The following is a 21707-nucleotide window of genomic DNA, read 5'->3' as shown; positions in this document are numbered from 1 at the left end:
TTTCTTCCAGTCACCCTGTAGCAATTGGTGGTGATGGTGGTAGCAATTTATTTTCTTGCTTCCTTCCAAAGAATCTTCTTGTTATATAGAAAAGATTTTGTTGATGTTGATGAGGAGGAGAAGGAAACCTTATATTTTCTTGCCATTTTTTAAAAAAGAAAGTGATCCTTTCATAAGTGAAACAGAACATGACAACCTCTTCTACCTCCTCCTCTTCATTTTTTTTATTATTAAAACTGTTTCCCTTTAAGAAAAAGCAGTGGTGAAACAGATTCACCAGGTTTGCATTTTTTTTCCTTAAAGGAAAAAATGCTCTTTTTGTTTCTAAACCACTGGAATGTAATAGTGTGGCAATGGTAAGGCATAGCTCCAATGGACTGTAGGGTGAGAGTCATTGTGTCACTGCCCCTGAAATTGTCCATTTCTGATGTGGCTGTTAGCCTTCTGGGTGGAAAGTAAGTATGAAATGATAGCCCAAACATCTTCTCAGCTCTTGTCACTGAACGTTTTGTTCTGACCAGAAACCAATTTCTCATTTATTTCATAATTCTCCCAAACAGTACAACACAAGAGCCTAATGGCACACTGAGAGTGAGCATCCAGGTCCCTGTGTGGGGTGTTATTTCTGGTTTGAAGGGAAATCATTAGGGCAGCCCTTTTCAAAGTTATGCACTCCCCCCGCCCCCAGTCTTAATTCAAGGTCTATAAAATATATTCTGAACCCATACGATCTTCCTTTTCTTTTGTTATTGGTGGCACAGCGGTTAAATGCCTGTACTGCAACCATTTACTCAAAACCACAAGGTTGCGAGTTCAAGACCAGCAAAAGGGCCCAAGCTCGACTCAGGCTTGCATCCTTCCGAGGTCGCTAAAATGAGTACCCAGACTGTTGGGGGCAAATTAGCTTACTTGCTGTTCACCACTATGATCTTTGGAATAGCGGTATATTAAAATTAAAACCAAACCTTATTATTATTATTATTAACATTACATATTGTTGTGGTTTGCAAGATGCATATCCTCTGCATTCTACATATACTGCAATTTAGAAAGCAGGTTAAAATGTTAGCTTTATAAAAAGTACTCAAAAGTGACTTGTGTTTCAGGTTGGCTTCATGAATAATGGCAAAATATTGGCCATATATTTTGATGCATACATTAATGGAGGATGTACCGTTGATGATTCAGTACTGGTGAGTGTTTTCAAGTTACATGATGGGGAAAAGCAAGCAAAAGAAACCTCCTCATGAACACAGTGGCCATGATGACTGGGGAGTAGTAAAACCAACCTGGCAATAGTAAAACCAACTTGCCAAAAAGCTGTGTAATATACATATATATGGGCAAGAATGTTGTGTGGACACTATTATTATGTAAAAATAGTTGTTCAAGTAATCAGTTTCTCAGATGTACTGCCAGTTATACCACAGAGAGAAAGAGAGAGTTAGCTCTTTTTGCTTGGTGGATGAGGAGCTATTTGAACTTTTGAGTAATACTAAGCTCAAAGCCTGTTGTACAGAAGGTTGTGCAACTGTGGGGTTGGACATAAATACATTGGTATATATTTGTGTTATGCTGGCCTGATACAGATGAATATTAATGAACTTGGAGATTTTGACGACATGCATTTCCCAAAATGAGCACTAGCTACATGAAATGGATCTGAAGCAGTTACATGGGTCTTATGGATGCATCTCTGCCCACAGGGTCCCCATTCACATATTCATCTGAATATAGAGTGAAGCATTTACTGACACTGGAGGTATAACTAGTTCAATTGACACACTCTTGCTACTCATTCCACACATTAGAATTTTGATTAAAGCATTAATATAAAAGCCATTAGACTTAAAGTCAACACTTGGAAAAAATAAATTTGGCCTACAAGTCTTAAAATTTGTCTAGCAGTATTCTGGGACTTGTCATCCAAAATAATATTATTTTTTTGCAGACTCAGAATTTACTTCCATTGATTTTGACACACAGAATCAAGGTCTTAATTCCAGTCTTGACTCTTTGATGCCCCTGCACATTTCTTTCTATTCACTCCTTTTCTTTGCTTCCTCCCTATTTTCATTTTTGTGAATCTTACCATAGCAAAATGTTTAATAGTAGTAGTACTGTACTGTCTATCCCATTTCTCATCGTACATGTGACAAAAACAACTTTAGAATAAATGAAGTTGCTTGAGACAGAAGTGTGGAATTATTTCTGTGATTAGAAGATGGATTGTTCTGAAGTTAGCTTTTTATGCTTCCATAATGAAGGTTACAGAGTCAATGCTGCTAAAAATGGAGAATGCTTACAAGATACCAAATGTCTGGTCTTCTGCCTGTGCCTGCAAGACAAACATGCCATCCAACACTGCTTTCCGAGGCTTTGGTTTCCCACAAGCAGGATTGGTTACAGAGAGCTGGATAACACGTGTTGCAGCAAGATGTGGTTTATCACCAGACCAGGTATTGTGGGGGAGCAGAGGGAGGCATGATTCTGAAAATTATAGGAGTTAATTAAAAAATACAGTGGTACCCCGGGTTACGAAATTAATTCGTTCCGCGGTTAATTTCGTAACCCGAAATACCTTCGTAAGCCGAATTCCCATAGGCGCTAATGGAAAAATAGCTCTCTGCTGCCCTCCGGTGGCGGAAAATAGCGCCGCGGTTTTTTCGTAACCCGAAGAAACCTTCGTAAGCCGAAGCAATAAATCCCTATGGGATTTTTTCGTATCCCGAAAAATTCGTAACCCGGCGCATTCGTATCCCGGGGTACCACTGTATATACATTGTTGCAAAGGGATTTCTTGGACATGGTGTGGGAGCATGAAAGATGGATATGAGGTCCAGAGTAAAGCCTTGTGCACTGCCTGGAGGAAGAAGCCTTTGGAGAAAGTCTCATGAGGAAAGGGGCCATCTTTTGGAGACCCAAGATTAAGAATAGCCTGGTCAGAAAGTTGTCACAAACTTGAGGATTCTTACTTTTCCTGAAACATAATCTAGGAAATCATAGAATCATAGAGTTGGAAGAGACCAAAAAGGCCATCCAGTCCAACCCCATTCTGCCATGCAGGAACTCATAATCAAAGCACTTCCAATAGATACCCATCCAGCCTCTGTTTAAAGACCTCCAAAGAAGGAGACGCCATTACACTCTGAGGGAGTGTCCTTCACTGTCAAACAGCTCTTAATGTCAGGGCGTTCCTCTTAATGTTTAGGTGGAATCTCTTTTCCTTTAGATTGAATCCATTGTTCCGGGACCTGTTCTCTGGAACAGCAGAAAACAAACCTACTTTATTCTCAAAGTCTTGTAAGAGATTAGCATTGTCCAGAGGAATGTGATCTGAGGCTTTTAATTCAAACTATCTTATGGAGAAATAGGGCAATATTTGATATTTCTTCCAGGATTGGCTACATTACCATTAACAATTTAACAACTGCCTATTCTTTGGGAGTATTGTATTGAATGACAACTAGTTGGTAGTTAATTGGTTAGAAAAGGGAGGGCCATAGGAGTCCCACCAGGTGGGAAGGCTCTGTCCCTTAATAACTAGGATATACCATGAGAAATCTACAACAGTAATCCATGGAGTGATAACCTCCTGATTAGACTACTTAACTATTTGAAGGCAAATAACAACAACAATGCACTCTACTCTATGAAGAAAACTGAGGGCCAAAACACATTGCAGAAATAATCTAATTTGACATCACTTCGCTCAATGTTAGGGAATTCTGGGAACTGTAGTTTGTGAGTCATTTAGCGTCCTTTCTCATAGAGCTCTCGTACCACCACAAGCTACAGTTCCCAGAATTCCCTCACATTGAGCCAGGGCAGTTAAAGTGGTGTCAAACTGGATCATTCCTGCAGTGTGTTTTTGGCCTCTGCTATTATGTTTCTGTTCTGAATTCAAAGTGTTTGTAATGATATTTAAACAGTTTGGGATGTAGGAAGTTCTTCCTAATGTTGAGGTGGGAATCTCTTTTCCTGGAGCTTGCCTCCATTATTCCGGGTCCTACTTGCTGGAGCAGCAAAAAACAAGCTTGCTCCTTCCTCAATGTGACATCTCTTCAGATATTTAAACAGGGCTATCATATCACCTCTTAACCTTCTCTTCTGCAGGCTAAACATCCCTAAGTCATAGGACATGGATTCCAGACCCTTCACCATTTTAGGTGCCCAATATATAATGTGTGTGTGTGTGTTTTAGCATCTTCATCTAAAACTATTTTCTTATATTATTTCTCCATGTGTCTGTAAATTCCTATGCAGACCTTGCTTTATGCTAGGCTCAGGGTATATTTTGTGGAAAGATAGGATACATAAGTAATAAATAAATTACAACTTCATAGAAAACCAAAACATATCATATAGGAGTAAGATATCATCAGTAGGCCCTCTGTCTTCGAACTCTATGATTCTGTCAAATTTCAATCTTAGAAAAAATGATGAAGAATTTAACATTATGTATATAGAGCAACTTAATTGGTTCAGCAACCAACTTTGAGACTCCATGGGACTTTGGGACTCCATACAGCCCTCATTCATCACAAATATATGGAGAGGTTTTGTTTTTAATGGAGGCAACTAGAAGCACACTTCAGGTTTGTTGTTTTTTAACTTTTAAAATGGCATTTCCAGTGAAGCAAAGGTTTCATGTTTTGCTTTAGAATAGAGTAACTGCTCTTTGAGGCTTAGAGGTATGTGATTCTCTATATTTGGAACAAAAAATGCAGTAAGGGCTGTGGCACTGGGGGAGCTCTGGAGACCACAGAAATAAGTGGAAGTAATGTGGATCCCCTTTTATGTCAACATGCTCTCAACACTCATTGCAAATGAGAACCTCAAGCAGGGATAACCATAAGGACAATTTATTTTTATTCATTTATTGCCAAATAAAAAATGTTCATCTGCTTCACAAATGAAATTTTGCAAAAACTAGTTTTAATGTGTAGACTGTATTCATATCTGATAATTAACCACTGTTTTGTGCATTTTATTATTAGGTTGTGATTTGTAAATTACATTATGCGATATAATTTAGAAATCGTGATACATTTTGTATTTTTATTATTTTGTTTTAAAAAACCACTGCAGATGTGAAACTATGTTTAGTCTAACTCTTTTTATTCCAGATCAGAGAAATAAACATGTACAAAGAAAATGAACTCACATCTTATAAACAAGAGCTCCATCCGGAGAACCTTCACAGGTGCTGGAATGAGTGCATGGAAAAGTCTGCATATCACACCAGAAAACAAACTGTGGATGAATTCAACAGGAAAAATTATTGGAAGAAAAAAGGCATTGCCATTATTCCCTTGAAGTACCCAGTTGGGTTTTGGACACGTTTCCTTGGCCAGGTCAGTTTGGAAATGTCTGCAGAAGTACTGATCACATATCCCAGTTTGTATATCACTGCTTACTCGTGCTGCATATGTCTCTACATCTGTCCCACAACAAGTTGAAATGTACAGACTAGAACAAAAAGGTGGCAACCTCACATAGCTTGTTGCTTGTTCTGATGACTGAGGAACATCCCTTGTGTGGATTGTGCATGGACATAGCCAATCATGTTTATTTCTTTTCAGAACCAAAAGGTCATATCAAAAAAACTACACATGCAATAATAAAGACCAGGAGTGGGAATTATGTTGCCCTCTAGACTGCATCTCCTAGTATTCCTCACCACTGGCTACTCTGGTTACTGCTGGGAGCTGCAGTCTCACAGTATCTGGAGAGCATCATGATTACCACCCCAACAGAGAGGTAGACAGGAACCAGGTGACCAAAGCTAAACAGCTACAACAGAACCATATTCAGATTAAATTAATCTTAAATGAAATTTATTCTGATAATTCTGTTAAATATACTACATCTTTTAATAATTATAATAAATGTTGTAGAACACCACTAACCTGTATCGGATCCCTTCCTTCTCCTCCTTTTGCAAACATGGAGCTGAGATTTCTGGTGAGGCTTACTGCAAATCAGCTTGCTGTTAGACTCTTGCCTTTCCTTCTTTGTGCTGTTGGTTTTGTTTTGTTTCTCCTCTGAGCTGATAACGTTTTTGCAGAATGTTTTCTTCCTATAGCTCTCTCTTATGTGTCCCATGGGCCTGTTACAGACAGCCAAAATAAAGCTGCTTCGAGTCACAGTGGAGGTATGGTGTTTCAATGTTGCATGCATCCTAAGAGTCCAGAAGTCGCACCAAAGCCATGCTCCAGCCCTAAGGACTGGAGCGTGGCTTTGGTGTGGCTTCTGGACTCTTAAGACGCATGCATCATTGAAACACCATACCTCCACTGTGACTCGAAGCAGCTTTATTTTGGCTGTCTGTAACAGGCCATAGTTCTCTAGTGAAGGGGACAGAGCAGAAGATTCCCCTGAAGCCAACTGCCTTGATGCATGAAAATTGTTTTCACTTGCAAGGTGGCAAACAGGTGGCCCTCAATGTTGTTTTCTGTATTCCTGGTGGGTGATGTTGTGATTGACAGCAGAATTACAGAATCTTATCCTGTGTTGTGACTCTAGAACAGGGGTAGGCAACCTGCGGCCCACGGGCCGGATGCGGCCCGGCAAGGCCTTGGGACCAGCCCCAGCCCGGTCCTGCAGCCGATTGCCACCGGGGCCTTTGGCGTCTCGCACGAGGGGCATGGTGGGGCAATTGTCTATAGAAGCCTCAGAAACATGCATTTATCTTAACATTTTTTTAAAAATCAGCAAATTTTTTTCACATGTCCTCCATTTTTTATTTAAAAAGTGCCCTCCATTTGAAAATTTTGTCCTACGTTTCTCCCGGTTTATTTATTTATTTAATTTTTTAAAAAATTATTTAATTATTAATTTTTTGGCTTTGGCCCCCCAGTTGTCTGAGGGACAGCAACCCGGCCCCCGGCTCAAAAGGGTTGCCTACCCCTGCTCTAGAAGTTGGTGCGGTTTAGAGGAAGACGTCAGCAGTGCTGCTCCATTAATGCCAATGGAAAAGCATCTATTTTTGTCACCTCTTTTACAGGCATAACATCATATCATTGTGTGCATACATGGTCTTAAATTACTTTGGCATGTTGGATGTAATATGCTTTTAGAACATTTGACCTTTTTTACCTTTTCAATTTTTACATTGTTCAAACAAATTAAATTTTATTTTAAATCACCCTGAGATCTTGTAATATAGAATGGGATATAAATAATATAATTTAATAAGTAAATATTTTAAAAAATGAAGTGGACAGTTTAGGGCTGATCTTTGAGCGGGCATAAAGATTTCTATCAGGTGCTATCGTTCCCCTCAAGACAATCCTGACTCTGCTTTTTCTTAATGTTTTCTATAAAATGACTTTCATACCAGTATGCAAAGGGACCTTTGAGACTGACTGAAAGATAGAAGTTGATAGCATGAGCTTTTGTAGACTTGAGCCTGCTTCCTCAGAATTATGCATCTGAGGAAGTGGGCTCAAGTCTATGAAAGCTCATGTTCCCAACTTCTTTCAGTGAGTCTCAAAGGTGCTGCAAGATCCCTTTGCATTCTCATTTTCCAAACTAATATGGCTATGCCTTCGTATCATAGCAGTGACATTCATGTTGTGTTAGAAAAATTGAGTGCTAACACTATGCTGGGGGGGCTTGAGGTGAAGGTGAGGATCCTCCTTCCCACTTCCCAGTTCCTTGTGCAAGAGCTGTAAAGATCCACAGTTTAAGCTTAGTTCATCATTGTTGATGTTGAACATTGACAGAGTCTACAACAGGAGGGCAGCAGGCTAGTATAAGGGGTACAGCCAGGGAAGGCCACATGGTACACATAACTTTATCCTCATGCCCTGGAGTACACTGCCTGAGGTAGCTTTCTCACTCTTCCTAGTGCTAGGGCCAGCCCTAGGCTATACTGCTGTGGTGCATTAAACCTATCCCAGCCCAGCAGTCTTGTTTTATAATACTTGGTTTTTAGTTATTTATTTAAAGAAACCAAATCTAATTCTAGGTTTATAAAAGTAATTTGTCCAGAAATACTTCTGTTCATTTGCAGCACACAGTCAAAGTCTCATTGTTATTGCTGTTTTCTAGGCTGCTGCTCTGGTTCATTTATATACAGATGGGTCTCTGCTCCTGACATATGGAGGTGTAGAAATGGGACAAGGACTGCACACCAAAATGATCCAGGTACTAGGAGTCATGTGCCCATTATTGTATGTGTGAACTCATATTAATGCTTTAAATATAATTGTTTCTCCCAAGTAGAGTAAGCCTGTGGAAACAATGGGAGTTACATAAATGCTAATTTAGTAAGTCCCATTCATTCAGTGGCTCTACTCTAGTTGGGACTCACTTTGATTTAGCCCAATAAGATTTATTTTATTTATTTACTTACTTAAAATCTTAAGCTTATTTTAAGGATCTAAGATGGCAAATAAGGGTGATATAGAAATCCTTTTCAATTGAACCATAAACTATTATTAGTCATCCGTAGACAGGGAGCTACATTTTAAAGTGCTCTTAGAGCATATCTCCTTAATTCCACTTTTTTCTTCTTCTTAAATTAGATTTCTTAGAATCATAGAGGCTGTGAGAGCACATTTTATACTCACCCCAAAAATGATGGCCTGTTTTAGCATTTTACTTATTTTAACAGCCTACGCACTCCATAGCACTGCAAAAGAAGGAACCCCTCCTGGCAACTCTTGGTGTATGGTCTTTTCCAGAGGCAGTGGTCCTCATCTTAGCAATTAAAAAGGACTGTGCTACTATTCTCTCTTTTTCACATCAGGTTTTCTTACAAGATGACAATATCATTGTCTCACACACAGGCACCAAATTAAGTAAATGAGGCAGAGCACTGGAGTCTTAAAAGCCTCAGCTGGATTTGTTCTGTATTTAACTTTTACCCTGTTTAAGATGCAAAAGATCTCTTAGTACACATCAACTCATGATATGTACTGGAGGGAACAGGCTTAACTTTTGTATAGTCATGAATGGTGGCCATTGTAAAGGGACTAAAACTGAGCTACATTTCTCCAGAGTCAACAGCATCCCTTCTAATGTGACTAACCTCTGATTCAGTTCTTGAAAGTGGAAGGATCCTAAGCAACAGCAACTGTTGAATGAGTTTCTGAATGCTACTTCTACAAGCAGACATTTGGGATGTTAACATTCTTCCTCTGATGAAAATTCAAGTTGCTGTGCTTAAAAGAAAGCATGACTATATAACTATGTTGTATTTTTAATTGTTATGTTTTAATATTAGTATTATTTAATGTTTTTTAACTTTTGTAATTACCTGTAATGTTTTACTTGTATCCTTTTAAAATTATTGTCGGCCACCTTGAATCCCATTTTGGGAGAAAGGTGGGAAATAAATCCAATACATAAATAAGTATTTGTTTCTCATCCTAGGTTGCTAGCAGAGAATTAAAAATGCCAATGTCAAATATTCACTTCTGTGAAACAAGTACAACAACTGTTCCTAATGCATGCGGTTCAGTAGGCTCTCAGGGGACTGATGTCAATGGAATGGCAGTGAAGGTAAAGTGTGATAACAATATTCTAGCTCTAGACAGGGTCGCTAGGTCCTAGCCTATTGCAATGTATTCACAAAGGGGGTGGCTTCTGTTGGATAGGGGTGATTACTGTACCTTTCTTCTGAAAGCGAAGCATAGAAAATGGTATATAAGGGTTTCACATTGAAACACCCTTGACTTCACGAATAGAGGTTTGGGGAGAAATCCTTTGTGATTTCAGTTATTGTTATTATTATTATTATTATTATTATACTTTATTTATATAGCGCTGTAGATTTACACAGCGCTGTACATAAATCAATAAAATATATAAAAATGAAACCTGCCAAAGATGTACCGGTACATCCTACAGGATAATAACAAAATACATATAAAACAATAGATAATAATACAAGATAGAATTAGATAAAATAAGCAGGCAACAAGTTAAAAAACATCAAACATCAAGTCAAATATGAGATAATAGTCAGAAAAACAATCACACAATGCTTGGGAACGCTTTCCTGAACAATATAGTCTTCAACTCAGTTTTGAAACTGGTGAAAGTGGGCCTTTACTTTTAGATAAGTGTTTGTAAGATTAGAAAATATAAAATATAGAATAAAATATATACAATAGAAAATACAGAAAATATAAAAGCAGAATCATTGAGATATATTTTCTCTTGATCTAATATATCTGAGTTGATATGTTGAGCAATTGTGTTAATTTTGTTTAGGTGAGAAGATATAAAATTGAAAGTTTTTGAAAAACTATGTAGGCCTCATTCTAGGAGCATAAATTTAATAGGCCTTGTGTAGAATAGAGGAAGACACTTTAGTGAGGTTTAATTAATAGTCCTTCTCATTTTGGGTTGAGAATTGGGAACTTAAGACAAAGGGGATGTTTCAGGACTACTGTTCAATTGATAGAAAGTCTAGATAGTCTGCTAAGGTAACGGAGTTTGGAAAAAAAATTTAAATTACTTTTCCCAATTCTGACCAGTGTCGTGGATTAGTATGTACTGATTGCAGTAATCAGTATGGAGAGAGATCTTGTAGCACCTTTAAGACTTGTTGAAAGAAAGAAGTTGGCAGTGTGCTTTCTTTCAATTAGTCTCAAAGGTGCTGCAAGATCTTTCCATATACTGATTCTACAGACTGAAACAGCTATATATTTGATTTCAGTAATGTTGTTAATAGCCCAGCAGTATAACCGAAGTAGAAGAATCTTTCCAATGTTTTACACAGAGATTTTCCTTTTCTTCTCTCTGTGTTTTTCCTAATTTCATCAGGATGCATGCCAGACCCTTCTGAAACATCTGGAACCCATAATTAGTCAGAACCCTCAGGGCACCTGGAAGGAATGGGTAAGTGACCACCTGACTTTAAAATGAATGGTTAACAATAATGGCAACTGAAACTTAAATGGTACTAGGGACATATTATTTTAGCTTATATTAGCTGTTTGTATACCTGGATGTATGCAATATGTTTGGTTTCCAGTGATATGAAAGGTATTGCTTTCTTTCCAAGAACTATGATCTTAATTTTTTCCATGTGCTCCTTTCCACAGCTCCTTTCAGACATAGAGGGAGAGTGTGGAGGCTGGTCTCCATATGTTCAGTTTAATCAAAGTAGCATATGTATACTGGTGTCACTTAACTTATTTAAAATATGTAGGTATTATAAATTGAGTTTTCTGGGAAGTTTAAAAGGCTACTTCAATCTACCTCTCCCCATTATGCATATCAGTATGATCTGAACTTTTAGACAATAGCTTCAGATTTCCATGAAAGTCACCAAACTGTACCACTGAGTCCTCTCCTTGCCCTAATTGTACTAAGCAATCCAGTAATGTCCCTGTGCAGATGTAACCCTCCCAATTGCTTGGCTATCACAAAGCAGTGAAGACCAGGTGTAGTAGCATTATGTACTTCCTCCATTCATTGCTTCCTTTCTGGAGCATGAAACCTTGTTGCCTGTCATAGCCATTTTGTATTTTTACCTCGGTAGAATGTACGTAACTCTCTGCCACAAAATATAGTGATGGCCAAAGTCTCAGGTGAGACAAATATATGGCAAGCATACTTGTCTTTGGATATTAGCTGGGGGGATGGGTCTCATCACCTCCTGGCCTGAAAAAAAAGGTATATCACGCCCAAATTTTAGCAACTTATCCTAGCATTTCCAACAACTGGCTGCCTGATAGGCCTTCCATTCCTCAGCAGGCAGCAAATGCCATGTCGGTCTCCCATACAGTACTGAACATATATATTGTTTCCTTTGATGTGCACATGCAAACATACACACACACACAAACACAATCTTGTTTCTATCAGTTTATCTGTGTACAGCGATATACTGCCTCTTGATAGTGCGAGAGTAAGTAAGCCACTTCTGGTAGACAGCCACAAAATGTGGAGGAGGTATCTAGTGTTCCATTTCATCCAGTAGCATGAGCTACAGATAGAAGAGTCAGTTCTCAATGTACAGTTGGCAGCAGCCTTGCCTTCACAAATACCTTGATTAGTTGTTTCCAATTTTTATTTTTAAAAAATCAGTCATTCAGACATTTTTATTGGTGAAAAACCTGAAACGGGTGCTAAAAATAAGATGGCAGATCCCAAATATATTAGCTCCCTATCTAATTGTGAGATTTGCCAAAATCAGGAAGTTATTCTGTTTACTGTAACTTGTGGACTAATCAGAATGAGCTCTGCTCTGAGATATGCTACACAAATGTGTAGCCTTTAAGAAAATGAATGGAAAACTTTACTATTTCTTGGAAACTTACTAGCAATTTGTGTGTTAATTGCAACAATCAGTAATTTGGCATCTGTGGAAACACCCTTCAGAATAGCTGAGACTTTCACCTGAGGCTTCTTTCTCATGGCCAGACATTACATGTGACAGTTGACATTTCATCATGTGGCATTTTTCTCCTAGAATTTCTCTTTTCTTTTCTTTTCCCCTTCTTTCTGTGGGTCTTACCTCTGAGTAAACATGAATAGGATTGCTCTGGTAATTTATACTGCACAAAAAGACCCACCTAGAAGTTTGTCGTTCCTTTTTTGCATTTCTGTGGAGTGAGATATAGATATGTGCTAGAGGCAAAATTCTTTCTTTAATTTTTGCACAGTCATACAGGTATTAGCATTGTTATATAATATGATTTTTAGAAGGTATTAACCTTACCATACACACTTTTTTATAGGCTAAAGAAGCTTTCGAGCAGAGTATTAGTCTGTCTGCTACAGGTTACTTCAGGTACGACAGATTAACATTACGAAGTGAAGACCCAGAAAGAATTATTGCTGCACATGACAGAACATGTTAACTGAGCTAGATAATAAATATTCTTAGATAATGTATGTTTTGAATGATTATATGTGCTTTTCAATTTTAAACATGAAGAATAAGGGCATATTGTGGTGGAGAAAATGGATGTAGAGTGCTCCTACGGTAAACAGAAAGACTCTTTCTCATCACACAAAGGACTCAAATATAGAAGAGCATCCCACTGGAGTAAAGGAAGGGGGATTCAAGCTTTTTGTAGTTCTTTCCTATAGCATCTCCTGCACTGTTCAAAGAGGCTTCTAAGGCACACTGGCCAGGTTTTTGTTAATAGCAGTGCCAAATTAAATTTCATTGAGGAAGATTATAAAATGAGAAGGATGTCGCATGTGTCACTGTTGTGGAACCCTTTTCAATCCAAAGGTTAGCACACCGTTCTCTCACATAGAAATGCTGCTGCTGCTGTTCTTGCTGTGTGCCTTCTTGTCATTTCTGACTTATGGCAACTCTAAGGCAAACCTATTAAAGGTGTTTCCTGGGGCTGAGAGTGTGTAACTTGCCTAAGCTCACCCAGTGGGTTTCCATGGCTGAGCGGGGAATTGAACCAGATAGCCAGATGGAACTGAAGCATTCTTGACCAGAACAGCAACTACTGAAGAAAAGCAACAGGGAAAAGCTTTTTCCTTTGTGGGCTTCCCTGACACATTTACCTGTTCATTGCTGGCAGTGGAATGCTAACCTTAAAGAATAATTGGTCTGACCCATAGAGCTGTCATGTTGTTTATAAATACCATGATGCAAGTCTGGGCAGACTTCAAGTTTGTGGGATCTACTTTGTGTTCTCAGTCCCCTCCCCAACACCTTGGGACTCCAAGTTACACCTATCAAAACCAGATGCAAAATAGTGCTGAGGTATCATGCCAGTAAAGTTAATTAGATATTGCATCCCATGACAGACACATGGAATATACAAGTCCAGATCAACAGTTAAGTCATAGTAGATCAAGTTTTCCAACACAAAAAATCTCAGTGTGGCTAATAGATCTGCACAAAACCTTGGTCCACAGCAAACAATTAATACTCCCATTTTACAGGTAAGGGTGATAACGCTAGGAGTTAAGCAACTAGCACAAAATTAGCCAATAGCAATAGCAAGTACAATAGCAATTTTATTCACTGTTGTTAAAACATTGGGAGAGAGCAACCCTTGTTGTTCTTTTGCCCATTAGATAGATCAGTGGGTTGATTCCAGTCTATGTTGAGCCCACTGATCTATATTGCTACCACAATAAAATAACAAAATATATCTACAATATATTTACAATAACAAAACATATTTACTATATTTTTTGTACCAAGTGATGTTCAAACTTATTCTTTTAGAGTTTTTGTTTTCTTTGCCTATTTATTGTCATTCCCACAGAAACTAGCATTCTGTATTTTTAACACATGTACCGTACTTTTTCTTGCTTCTTCCAGAGGTTATGAAGCGAACATAGACTGGGAGAAAGCGGAAGGCCATCCATTTGAATATTTTGTTTATGGAGCTGCCTGCACGGAAGTTGAAATAGACTGTCTGACAGGAGATCATAAGGTAACTGGTATATAGCAACTCTTAAGAGGAGTAGAAAGCAAGTACCGCTAAGTCTGTATGACTTGTTCAAGACTGTCTTGTGGTCTGAATTCTATAGTGTGCCGGCTACCATCTGTTTGCTCTGGATATGGATAAATCCTCTTGGCTTCTACAAGGTACAGAGCTTTAAAAATGGGGTAGAAATCTTCCACTGATTGTGAAGGAAGAGCAAGGTGCAAATAACTTGCTTGTTATGACAATTGAGTTCAGTGTTTTCTTCCAAGTACCACCTCAACAGTCTTTGAAATCTTTGAAGTGTTGCCATGCCAGATGGGCTGCAACCATTTTACACTCCTTTTACAGTGCTCAGCCACTTACACCTTTCTTAGTTCCTAGCTTTTCTCTGCAGTTGCAGAACCAGATGTGGTTTAATTATAGCAAACTGTTAAGTGTCCTAGCAAGAGATGGAGAGGGGCCTCTACTCCATGTGAAATGTTGTTTGGGTTGAAATGTCCTTGATGCACATCAGAAGTGGTTGCAAGATAATGGTGCATAAATCAGATAAACTGGGTTCATATGGGAATCCATTCTTCCCTCTGCCTTCCACTGGTGCACTAGTGCTGGCAGCAGACTTTGGGTGTCCTGAAAGAGCAAAAAATTGTTAGACATTTACTTCATTATAATATTTTTATGGACAGGATGGGCTTTAATGACCCATGATTCAAGCCAGGTCAGGACCTTCACTACGACTGTTGGGTAACATGTTCTAGGAACTGCCTCTATTAGAGAGGAGAGGCTCCTTTTCTTGCATCAGATCTCAACTTAGATGGGGAGGGGTGCCATTTGCTCTTTGGCTGGTCCAGTGTGTGAAGTTGTGGCTAAGGATAATTTAAGCAACATATAAGTGAGAAATTAGTGAATCATTATTCTAAGTGAGGAAATAAGGTCTAGTTCACTGTTCTTTAAGCTGGCACAGAGCCAGGTAGACCAAAGGGCTCAGTAAGAAGTATGTCCATTAAATATATGGATCATAAATGTATTATTAATGTTCCTTTGCTTCAATTCCCTCTAATTTAATACAGTCATGCAATTTGCACTTCATTGACAGAACATCAGAACAGATATTGTTATGGACATTGGATGCAGTATCAATCCTGCAGTGGATATAGGTCAGGTACGTCCTTAAGCATTGCTTCTCATACTTGTTTCTGTGATTAAACTGTAGTTAAGCCTGCACAATAGATTGGTATGTACTTTGAAATAACATCTCCCAGATCTCTTGCTCATGATGCTAGATTTAATGCCATGTTTTCACAAATATTTCTGTTCTTTGTCTTCCTTCTCTTAGGCCCAAAACAGATGGGCCGAAAGCACCGTGCCGGTGTCGAAATTAAGGTTCTAAAGCACATGGCAACTGCATGCTCTGGAACCCTAATACATATGGATGGCACCATCTTTACGTGGCACCATCCATACATGGCTCACAAGCACAACACCAGTCCACACTGCTGGGTGCCACGTTTGCATCCTTGCCTGTCACCAGTGCGCACAGAGGTGATGTTGTCCCAGTGCATCAAAAGGTACCCAGGTTCTTTTTGGTCCAAAGGGACGTCGTGCAGTTTGGCTTCTGCAGCATCCCTCCAGAGAGAAACTAGTCACCTCCAGCCTTTCCCTTTGGGGCAATCTGGATTGTCCCTTAGTTTTACCATCTTAGACAATAGTTTCATATTACCTGATTTTATATTGTTAGGTTTTGGTACTGTGCTTATTTTTAGCATCCTGGATGGTACTTTTTATTAGTCATTATGCAATTAATAGATTATTATAGGATTAATAATCCCTCACTAAACCAATTTAGCCAAGTATTATTTCATCATGTTATAGAATGTTGGAAGTTATATTATATGTGTGTGTGTACTCACACACATATAGACACATACATACATACTCAACAACCCTTTCCATTGTCCTTCTGTGTACCTCAATAAACTAGGCCTAGTAAACCATGTATAAATGATGTTTGAACACAATAAATATGCAAAATATACAGGTGTTTTGCAGTTCTGTAGTATAACACTCTAATTTTTTTAGCTTTTAATGTTATGTTTTGTATGTTTAATGCTAACCATAAAACAACTACATTAAAAACTATCATTGGTTTCAGAGTACTGCCCAGCTAAACTATCTGGAAATCTCACTGTAAATTCTTTCTGTTGCCAGATTGAAGGTGCCTTTGTTCAGGGTCTTGGGCTTTACACAAAAGAGGAACTCAAATACTCACCTGAAGGAGTCCTCTATACACGAGGCCCAGATCAGTATAAAATCCCAGCAGTTTGTGACATCCCAGAACAGTTTAGTGTATCCTTGCTGTCACCTTCCCAAAAGACAACAGCAATCTATTCATCAAAGGTAAGAATGTCAAAACCAAAGTGCAGTTCCGCCTTAGTTTTGTTAAAACCTTATTGAGAAACAGAGCTTGAAAAGGTTACATTTTGGACCAAGACTCCCAGAATTCTGCAACCAACATAGTCAGTAGCCAAGTTTGTGGTGAATTTTGGAAGTTGCAGTCCTAAAGAGTAACTTTTCAAAATTCTGGTGAAAAGAATTATTGTAGTAAACCCCTCAGATTTATCAGGGTGGGTGGGTGGGTGGGTGAACGAGCAGGATTAAACGAATCAATTCACAGTGTTTCAAAGTCTGCATATCTTCTTGCTGTAGAGCTGTAAGGCATCCCAAAGTGGTTTATGCATAAGTGCCATTAAAACTAAACAGCATTTAGATGTACATGGATTGAGATTACGGATGGGATGAATCCATTTTGATTTCTCCTACTTATGATTCATATGATTTTTTTAAAAAAATCTCAAAGTTTTTCCCCCATTCTTTTTGTGAATTTTGTGCTGAACAAAATTCTCATACATCCCTTCACCCACATGATTATAGTTTCTGGGATTTTCAGTTTAGTTGTGCGGCAACTGGATTTTAACCTCACTGTTGCCATACTAGCTCTCCCTAGGAACAGGTTGACCATTCTACAAGCAGTTTCCTAACCTGTGGCTCAGGCTGTGTACAATTAATAACTGCTGTACATGAGACTACTATATACTAGTCCAGAACTGGTAATCTGACAGTTGTGGAAACATAACAACCACTGCCAAGACAAACTAAGCAAGATCAGGAACGGAAACTGTTGAGTAGTGAGGTGGGCATTAACACCAACAGAACACTTATTCTCTGGATTGGTGAGAGGAGGAATCCAAAAAAAGTAGTTTTCATCCTATTACCACCTCGAACAGTCAGAAAAGATAGCTGGTGTCATCAAATCAAAGAGTTTTCATGCAGCCACCATCTTGGTTCATCAGTTCACATCCTAGCCAAGCATCAGAGCCCAGAGAAGAGTTCCTTTCATATCTTTCGCCTTTGTTATTGCTTATACTATTTTCTACTCATCTTCTAGACATTTTCCTTCCTCATATCATTTCACTCTGTTTTTTAAAAGCCTCTTTATTTTTGAGTCTTTCCCTCAGGCTTTTGAGGTATAGGGCACAGTTTTGTTTGTACTGGCTTAAAACAATAAGGTGAACTAATACATTTTATTTTGTTGTTTTTTAATCTGTGCGGGACAGAAACATGATTTCAAGACATACACCATAGTGCTGAAACAGTGCATGTGCGAATCAATCATTTCCAGTATACTAATGATTCATTCATGGATGTGTGAGAAACACGATTGTGATATTATATAGTAATGTCACAATAATTGCACGCTTGCATTACTGTTTCGGTAGCTTTCATTACTGCAGTTATTGCTGAATTGGCCCAGGTGTGATAATCTCCATTGTCTACAACCCTACGACCAACCTTGTTAAAATATGCTTCACTTTTGTTTACATGCTTTAAAACCCAAAAGATTTCCACTGTCCCTGTGTTTGTTCCTGACAGGGGCTTGGTGAATCAGCAGTTTTCTTGGGGTGCTCTGTGTTTTTTGCAATATGGGATGCAGTGGCTGCTGTGAGGAAGGAAAGAGCATTATCTGAGGACTTTGAGCTGAACAGTCCCCTGACTCCTGAACGAATTCGGATGGCCTGTGCTGATCATTTTACAGAAATGGTAAAAAAAAATGTTTCTGTCAAAAATGTGTTTCAGATGCCTTGCCCAGTGAGGGGAGGCCAATCTTATGCAATTAAAACTGGAGGGAGAGGGTTTAAAATCTTCTGACACAGGGGGTATTCTATGTAGGTTTCATGAAATGAAATTTGGCTACTGCTTCAGTATTTCTGTAGGTTAAGGACCCAGAGATTTTAGTTCCTCTGAACCATTAACATCTTTAGAGGCCCTTAACAACTTAGGTTTAAGCCACATTCTCAAATGCTGATGTCTTCCAAAATTCCCATCAGTTAAGCTTGGGTTTATAACTGAGCCATAATAGCTGACATAGCTTCTAATTTAAAATGATGTGAATTGATTCCAGATCTAAGAAAACTATACTTTGTGGGAAGTAAACAGATACTGTAGCAACTGAGCTCTTGAAGCTAACACATGAATTCTGTATAAATGCAAAGATTTCTGAAGCCAAGGCCACAATTCTGGTAGGATCCAATTTCTATAAGAAAATACAAGGATCTCAGAAAGACTCCTGTTTGGGTGGGAGTTGGGGTGCCTGTAACATTTTCTGTAGTGCACATGGATACACAAAATACAGTACTTGAGAAAACTGATCAAGGGGAAGTGATGTCCCTCAGCTGCCCAAGACTCCAGGCAAGATAATTTGCACTCTGGGTGATTTAAACCTTATTTAGAGAGCACACAAGTTTTTCATTTGATAAACAATGTTGCACCAAAAGGCAAAGAGGCAATCAGGGTCTGAGCCTATAGGAAAATGAAGCTTGTATGAGAAAAATTTTCATTTCAACAGAACATACATCAACAATATCCTTGCAGGTTGAATAGTTTTTGGCTCAGCAAGAGAACTGGCACTAGATATATTCCCATGTTAGCACAATTATTAGATATAGTTTAATTGACTTTGCTATGTATCAAGAGTCATCCTTGCCATTAGGCAGAGTGAAATGGCCACCTCAGGCAACAGATGTGGGCAGAGTGGTGCCATGGGACATCACTGTTTGTGCCAGCAAGGGCTGCTGAGAAATTTTAGGGCAACTAATGACTTCCATATCAGTAAGATGGAAAGCCTATTTTAGTGTGAACCTCAAAGGAACTATACAAAGTGCTGGATGATATCCCCCCCCCCATCCAAAAAAGGTTCAGTATCTTGATTAGCTCCTTTAACATTCAGACTTCACCACTCCTTTGGAATAGAAGTCACTAGCCATCACTGCTCCCAAGAATCTTCCCTCCTCTTACTCACTCCAACTATTAGTTCTGTTTTCCTTGTGCTCTCATCCTTTGAATATGTAGTTCATGTCCTTACAATTTGCATTATCTGGTGAATTCTGCAGGATCCAAGAAACTGAAGTAAAAACTAAGTCAAAGGGCAGACATGTGCCATGCCTCATAATGTCAGACTTTACGTTCCATGTTCCAGAGGGGCACATGAGTTAATATGTTCTTGACTGCTTTTCGGTTGGCAGAACAGTGAAAATATGTAGGCTCCCACCTGCAGAGAAGTACAACTTCTATAGCTCCAGTGATTCCACCTCTAAAATAGCTACAGGATGTGGTTTTGTCCTCCTTTTAAATCTGTGTTTAATGTTATTGTGTAGCTTTGTTGTTGTTGTGTACCTTCAAGTCATTTCCGACTTAGACCAGGGACGTAGCTAGGATTTTAGGAAGGGGGGGGGGGTCCAGACTAGGTGCCACCATTATAATGGGGCTTGGGTGTGGCGGCACAGCAGCACACACCATTCATTTTTCTAATGGAAGGGGGGTCCGGACCCCAAGAACCCCCCCCCCTTTGGCTACGTCCCTGCTTAGACAAACCTAAGGCAAACCTTTTGTGGGATTTTCATGGCAAGATTTCTTTGGACCTCCCTCAGAGGCTGAGAGAGTATAGCTTGCAGTAGGTTTCCATGGCTGAGCAGGGATTTGAACCCTAGTCTCCAGAGTCATAGTCCAATGCTCAAGCCATTACACCATACTGGTTCTCTTAATTTGTAGCTAGTTTACAATAATATATTTCAGCGTACTTAGCCCCAAAACTGAGTAGGTTAAAAAGTATTCTGTAGTACTGTACAGTTAAAACAAAAGATTTTAGTGCCTTAGGTGGGAATCCAGATGGCATTATTTCATTGGTTGTGCATTATTTCCAGTAATTTAGATGGAGATCCATCCACTGAACAGTCTTCCCGCGCCATTCTCATGGAAATGATCAGGTCTCTTACACAAACCCTGGATCACTTATTGAAGTTTCCACAGGAGAACTTCACCAGTAGTTGTTACTGCATGCAGTGGCAGCTGGTTGCTTCCATGTCAGTAGGGTGGTGAATCTGCTCTGGGTCTAAAGGAGCCTCCTGAGGTACTGATTCTGTTTGGGGAATGAGGTTCAGCATTTTACATAAATGATTTAAAGTACAGATTTGAACCCAGAGTACATATTGCCCCATTGCCAAGGAAGGCACCCAGCTGCCACAGACTGCATGCATCAGCATTGTCTGTCTTGTATTCTTCTTTCTTTGATGATGTTCTAAATCTCTTGCATGTTGCAATTGCTTGTCTTTGCCTTCAGGAAGTTATTGAGTCTGTCTCAAAGAAACTGAAGATGATTTATTATTGTTGTTATTATTAACCTTTATTTATAAAGCACTGTAAATTTACACAGCGCTGTACATACAATCTTTTAGTCAGATGGTTCCCTGCCCTCAGGCTTACAATCTATCAGTCAGCCTCTTCCAAGTTACTCACTCCTTTGACTTTTTTTTCATTCTTCTAGATCCCAAAGGACAAATCCGCTGCTTCATGGGCCATCTCCCTTTGAATTCAAACCAGAAACATGGAGAACATGCCATCAGCCAAAGACAGTCATTGACTAATTAAGAAACTCAGTTCATTTCAATTCAGTACTTGTTTTCTCATGGGAAACAATCATTGTCGGCTTTATATTAGTTAGCATATACATTTCCTAGCCCAGTCAAATTATTTTGTACTAGACAACTACAGCAATTAAAGACATATAATGATCTGGTTGTGTACTCTCTCTCTCTCTCTCTCTCTCTCTCTCTCTCTCTATATATATATATATATATATATATATATATATATATAAAAATCAGATACCTTCCTCCCTAGATTTCTAGTTGTACCCAACTTCCTTATCACTGCAACATTTCCAACATTCCCCTCTCACCTTTTCCCTCACCCTTAGCCATATTTCTTCCTCTTGTAGTCATTTTC

At 38.9% G+C, this 21707-nt stretch overlaps 1 protein-coding gene across 10 annotated transcripts in view; it reads left to right on the top strand.

Moving 5' to 3' along the window:
* Window positions 1–21505, top strand: part of AOX1 (aldehyde oxidase 1) — a 141932-nt gene extending 120427 nt beyond the window's left edge. For 7 of the 10 annotated variants that reach the window (XM_042445186.1, XM_042445184.1, XM_042445185.1 and 4 more), the window contains 12 exons: window positions 1107–1193; window positions 2268–2459; window positions 5130–5357; window positions 8059–8154; window positions 9385–9513; window positions 10783–10857; window positions 12705–12757; window positions 14264–14378; window positions 15466–15531; window positions 16578–16766; window positions 18300–18467; window positions 21247–21505. In XM_042445186.1, coding sequence (XP_042301120.1) covers window positions 1107–1193; window positions 2268–2459; window positions 5130–5357; window positions 8059–8154; window positions 9385–9513; window positions 10783–10857; window positions 12705–12757; window positions 14264–14378; window positions 15466–15531; window positions 16578–16766; window positions 18300–18467; window positions 21247–21291 — 1443 coding nt within the window. In that variant the 3' untranslated portion in view covers window positions 21292–21505. Of the gene's footprint in view, window positions 1–1106; window positions 1194–2267; window positions 2460–5129; window positions 5358–8058; window positions 8155–9384; window positions 9514–10782; window positions 10858–12704; window positions 12758–14263; window positions 14379–15439; window positions 15532–16577; window positions 16767–18299; window positions 18468–21246 lie in introns of those variants that run through there. The other 3 variants (XM_042445187.1, XR_006101375.1, XR_006101374.1) reach the window with 3 other exon arrangements.
* Window positions 21506–21707: the final 202 nt, after the last annotated feature.

The sequence above is a fragment of the Sceloporus undulatus genome, chromosome 1, assembly GCF_019175285.1.
Source record: "Sceloporus undulatus isolate JIND9_A2432 ecotype Alabama chromosome 1, SceUnd_v1.1, whole genome shotgun sequence".
NCBI lineage: Eukaryota > Metazoa > Chordata > Lepidosauria > Squamata > Phrynosomatidae > Sceloporus > Sceloporus undulatus.
The sequence above is the reverse complement of the archived record's forward strand: the minus strand, read 5'-3'. Positions and strand labels throughout refer to the sequence as shown.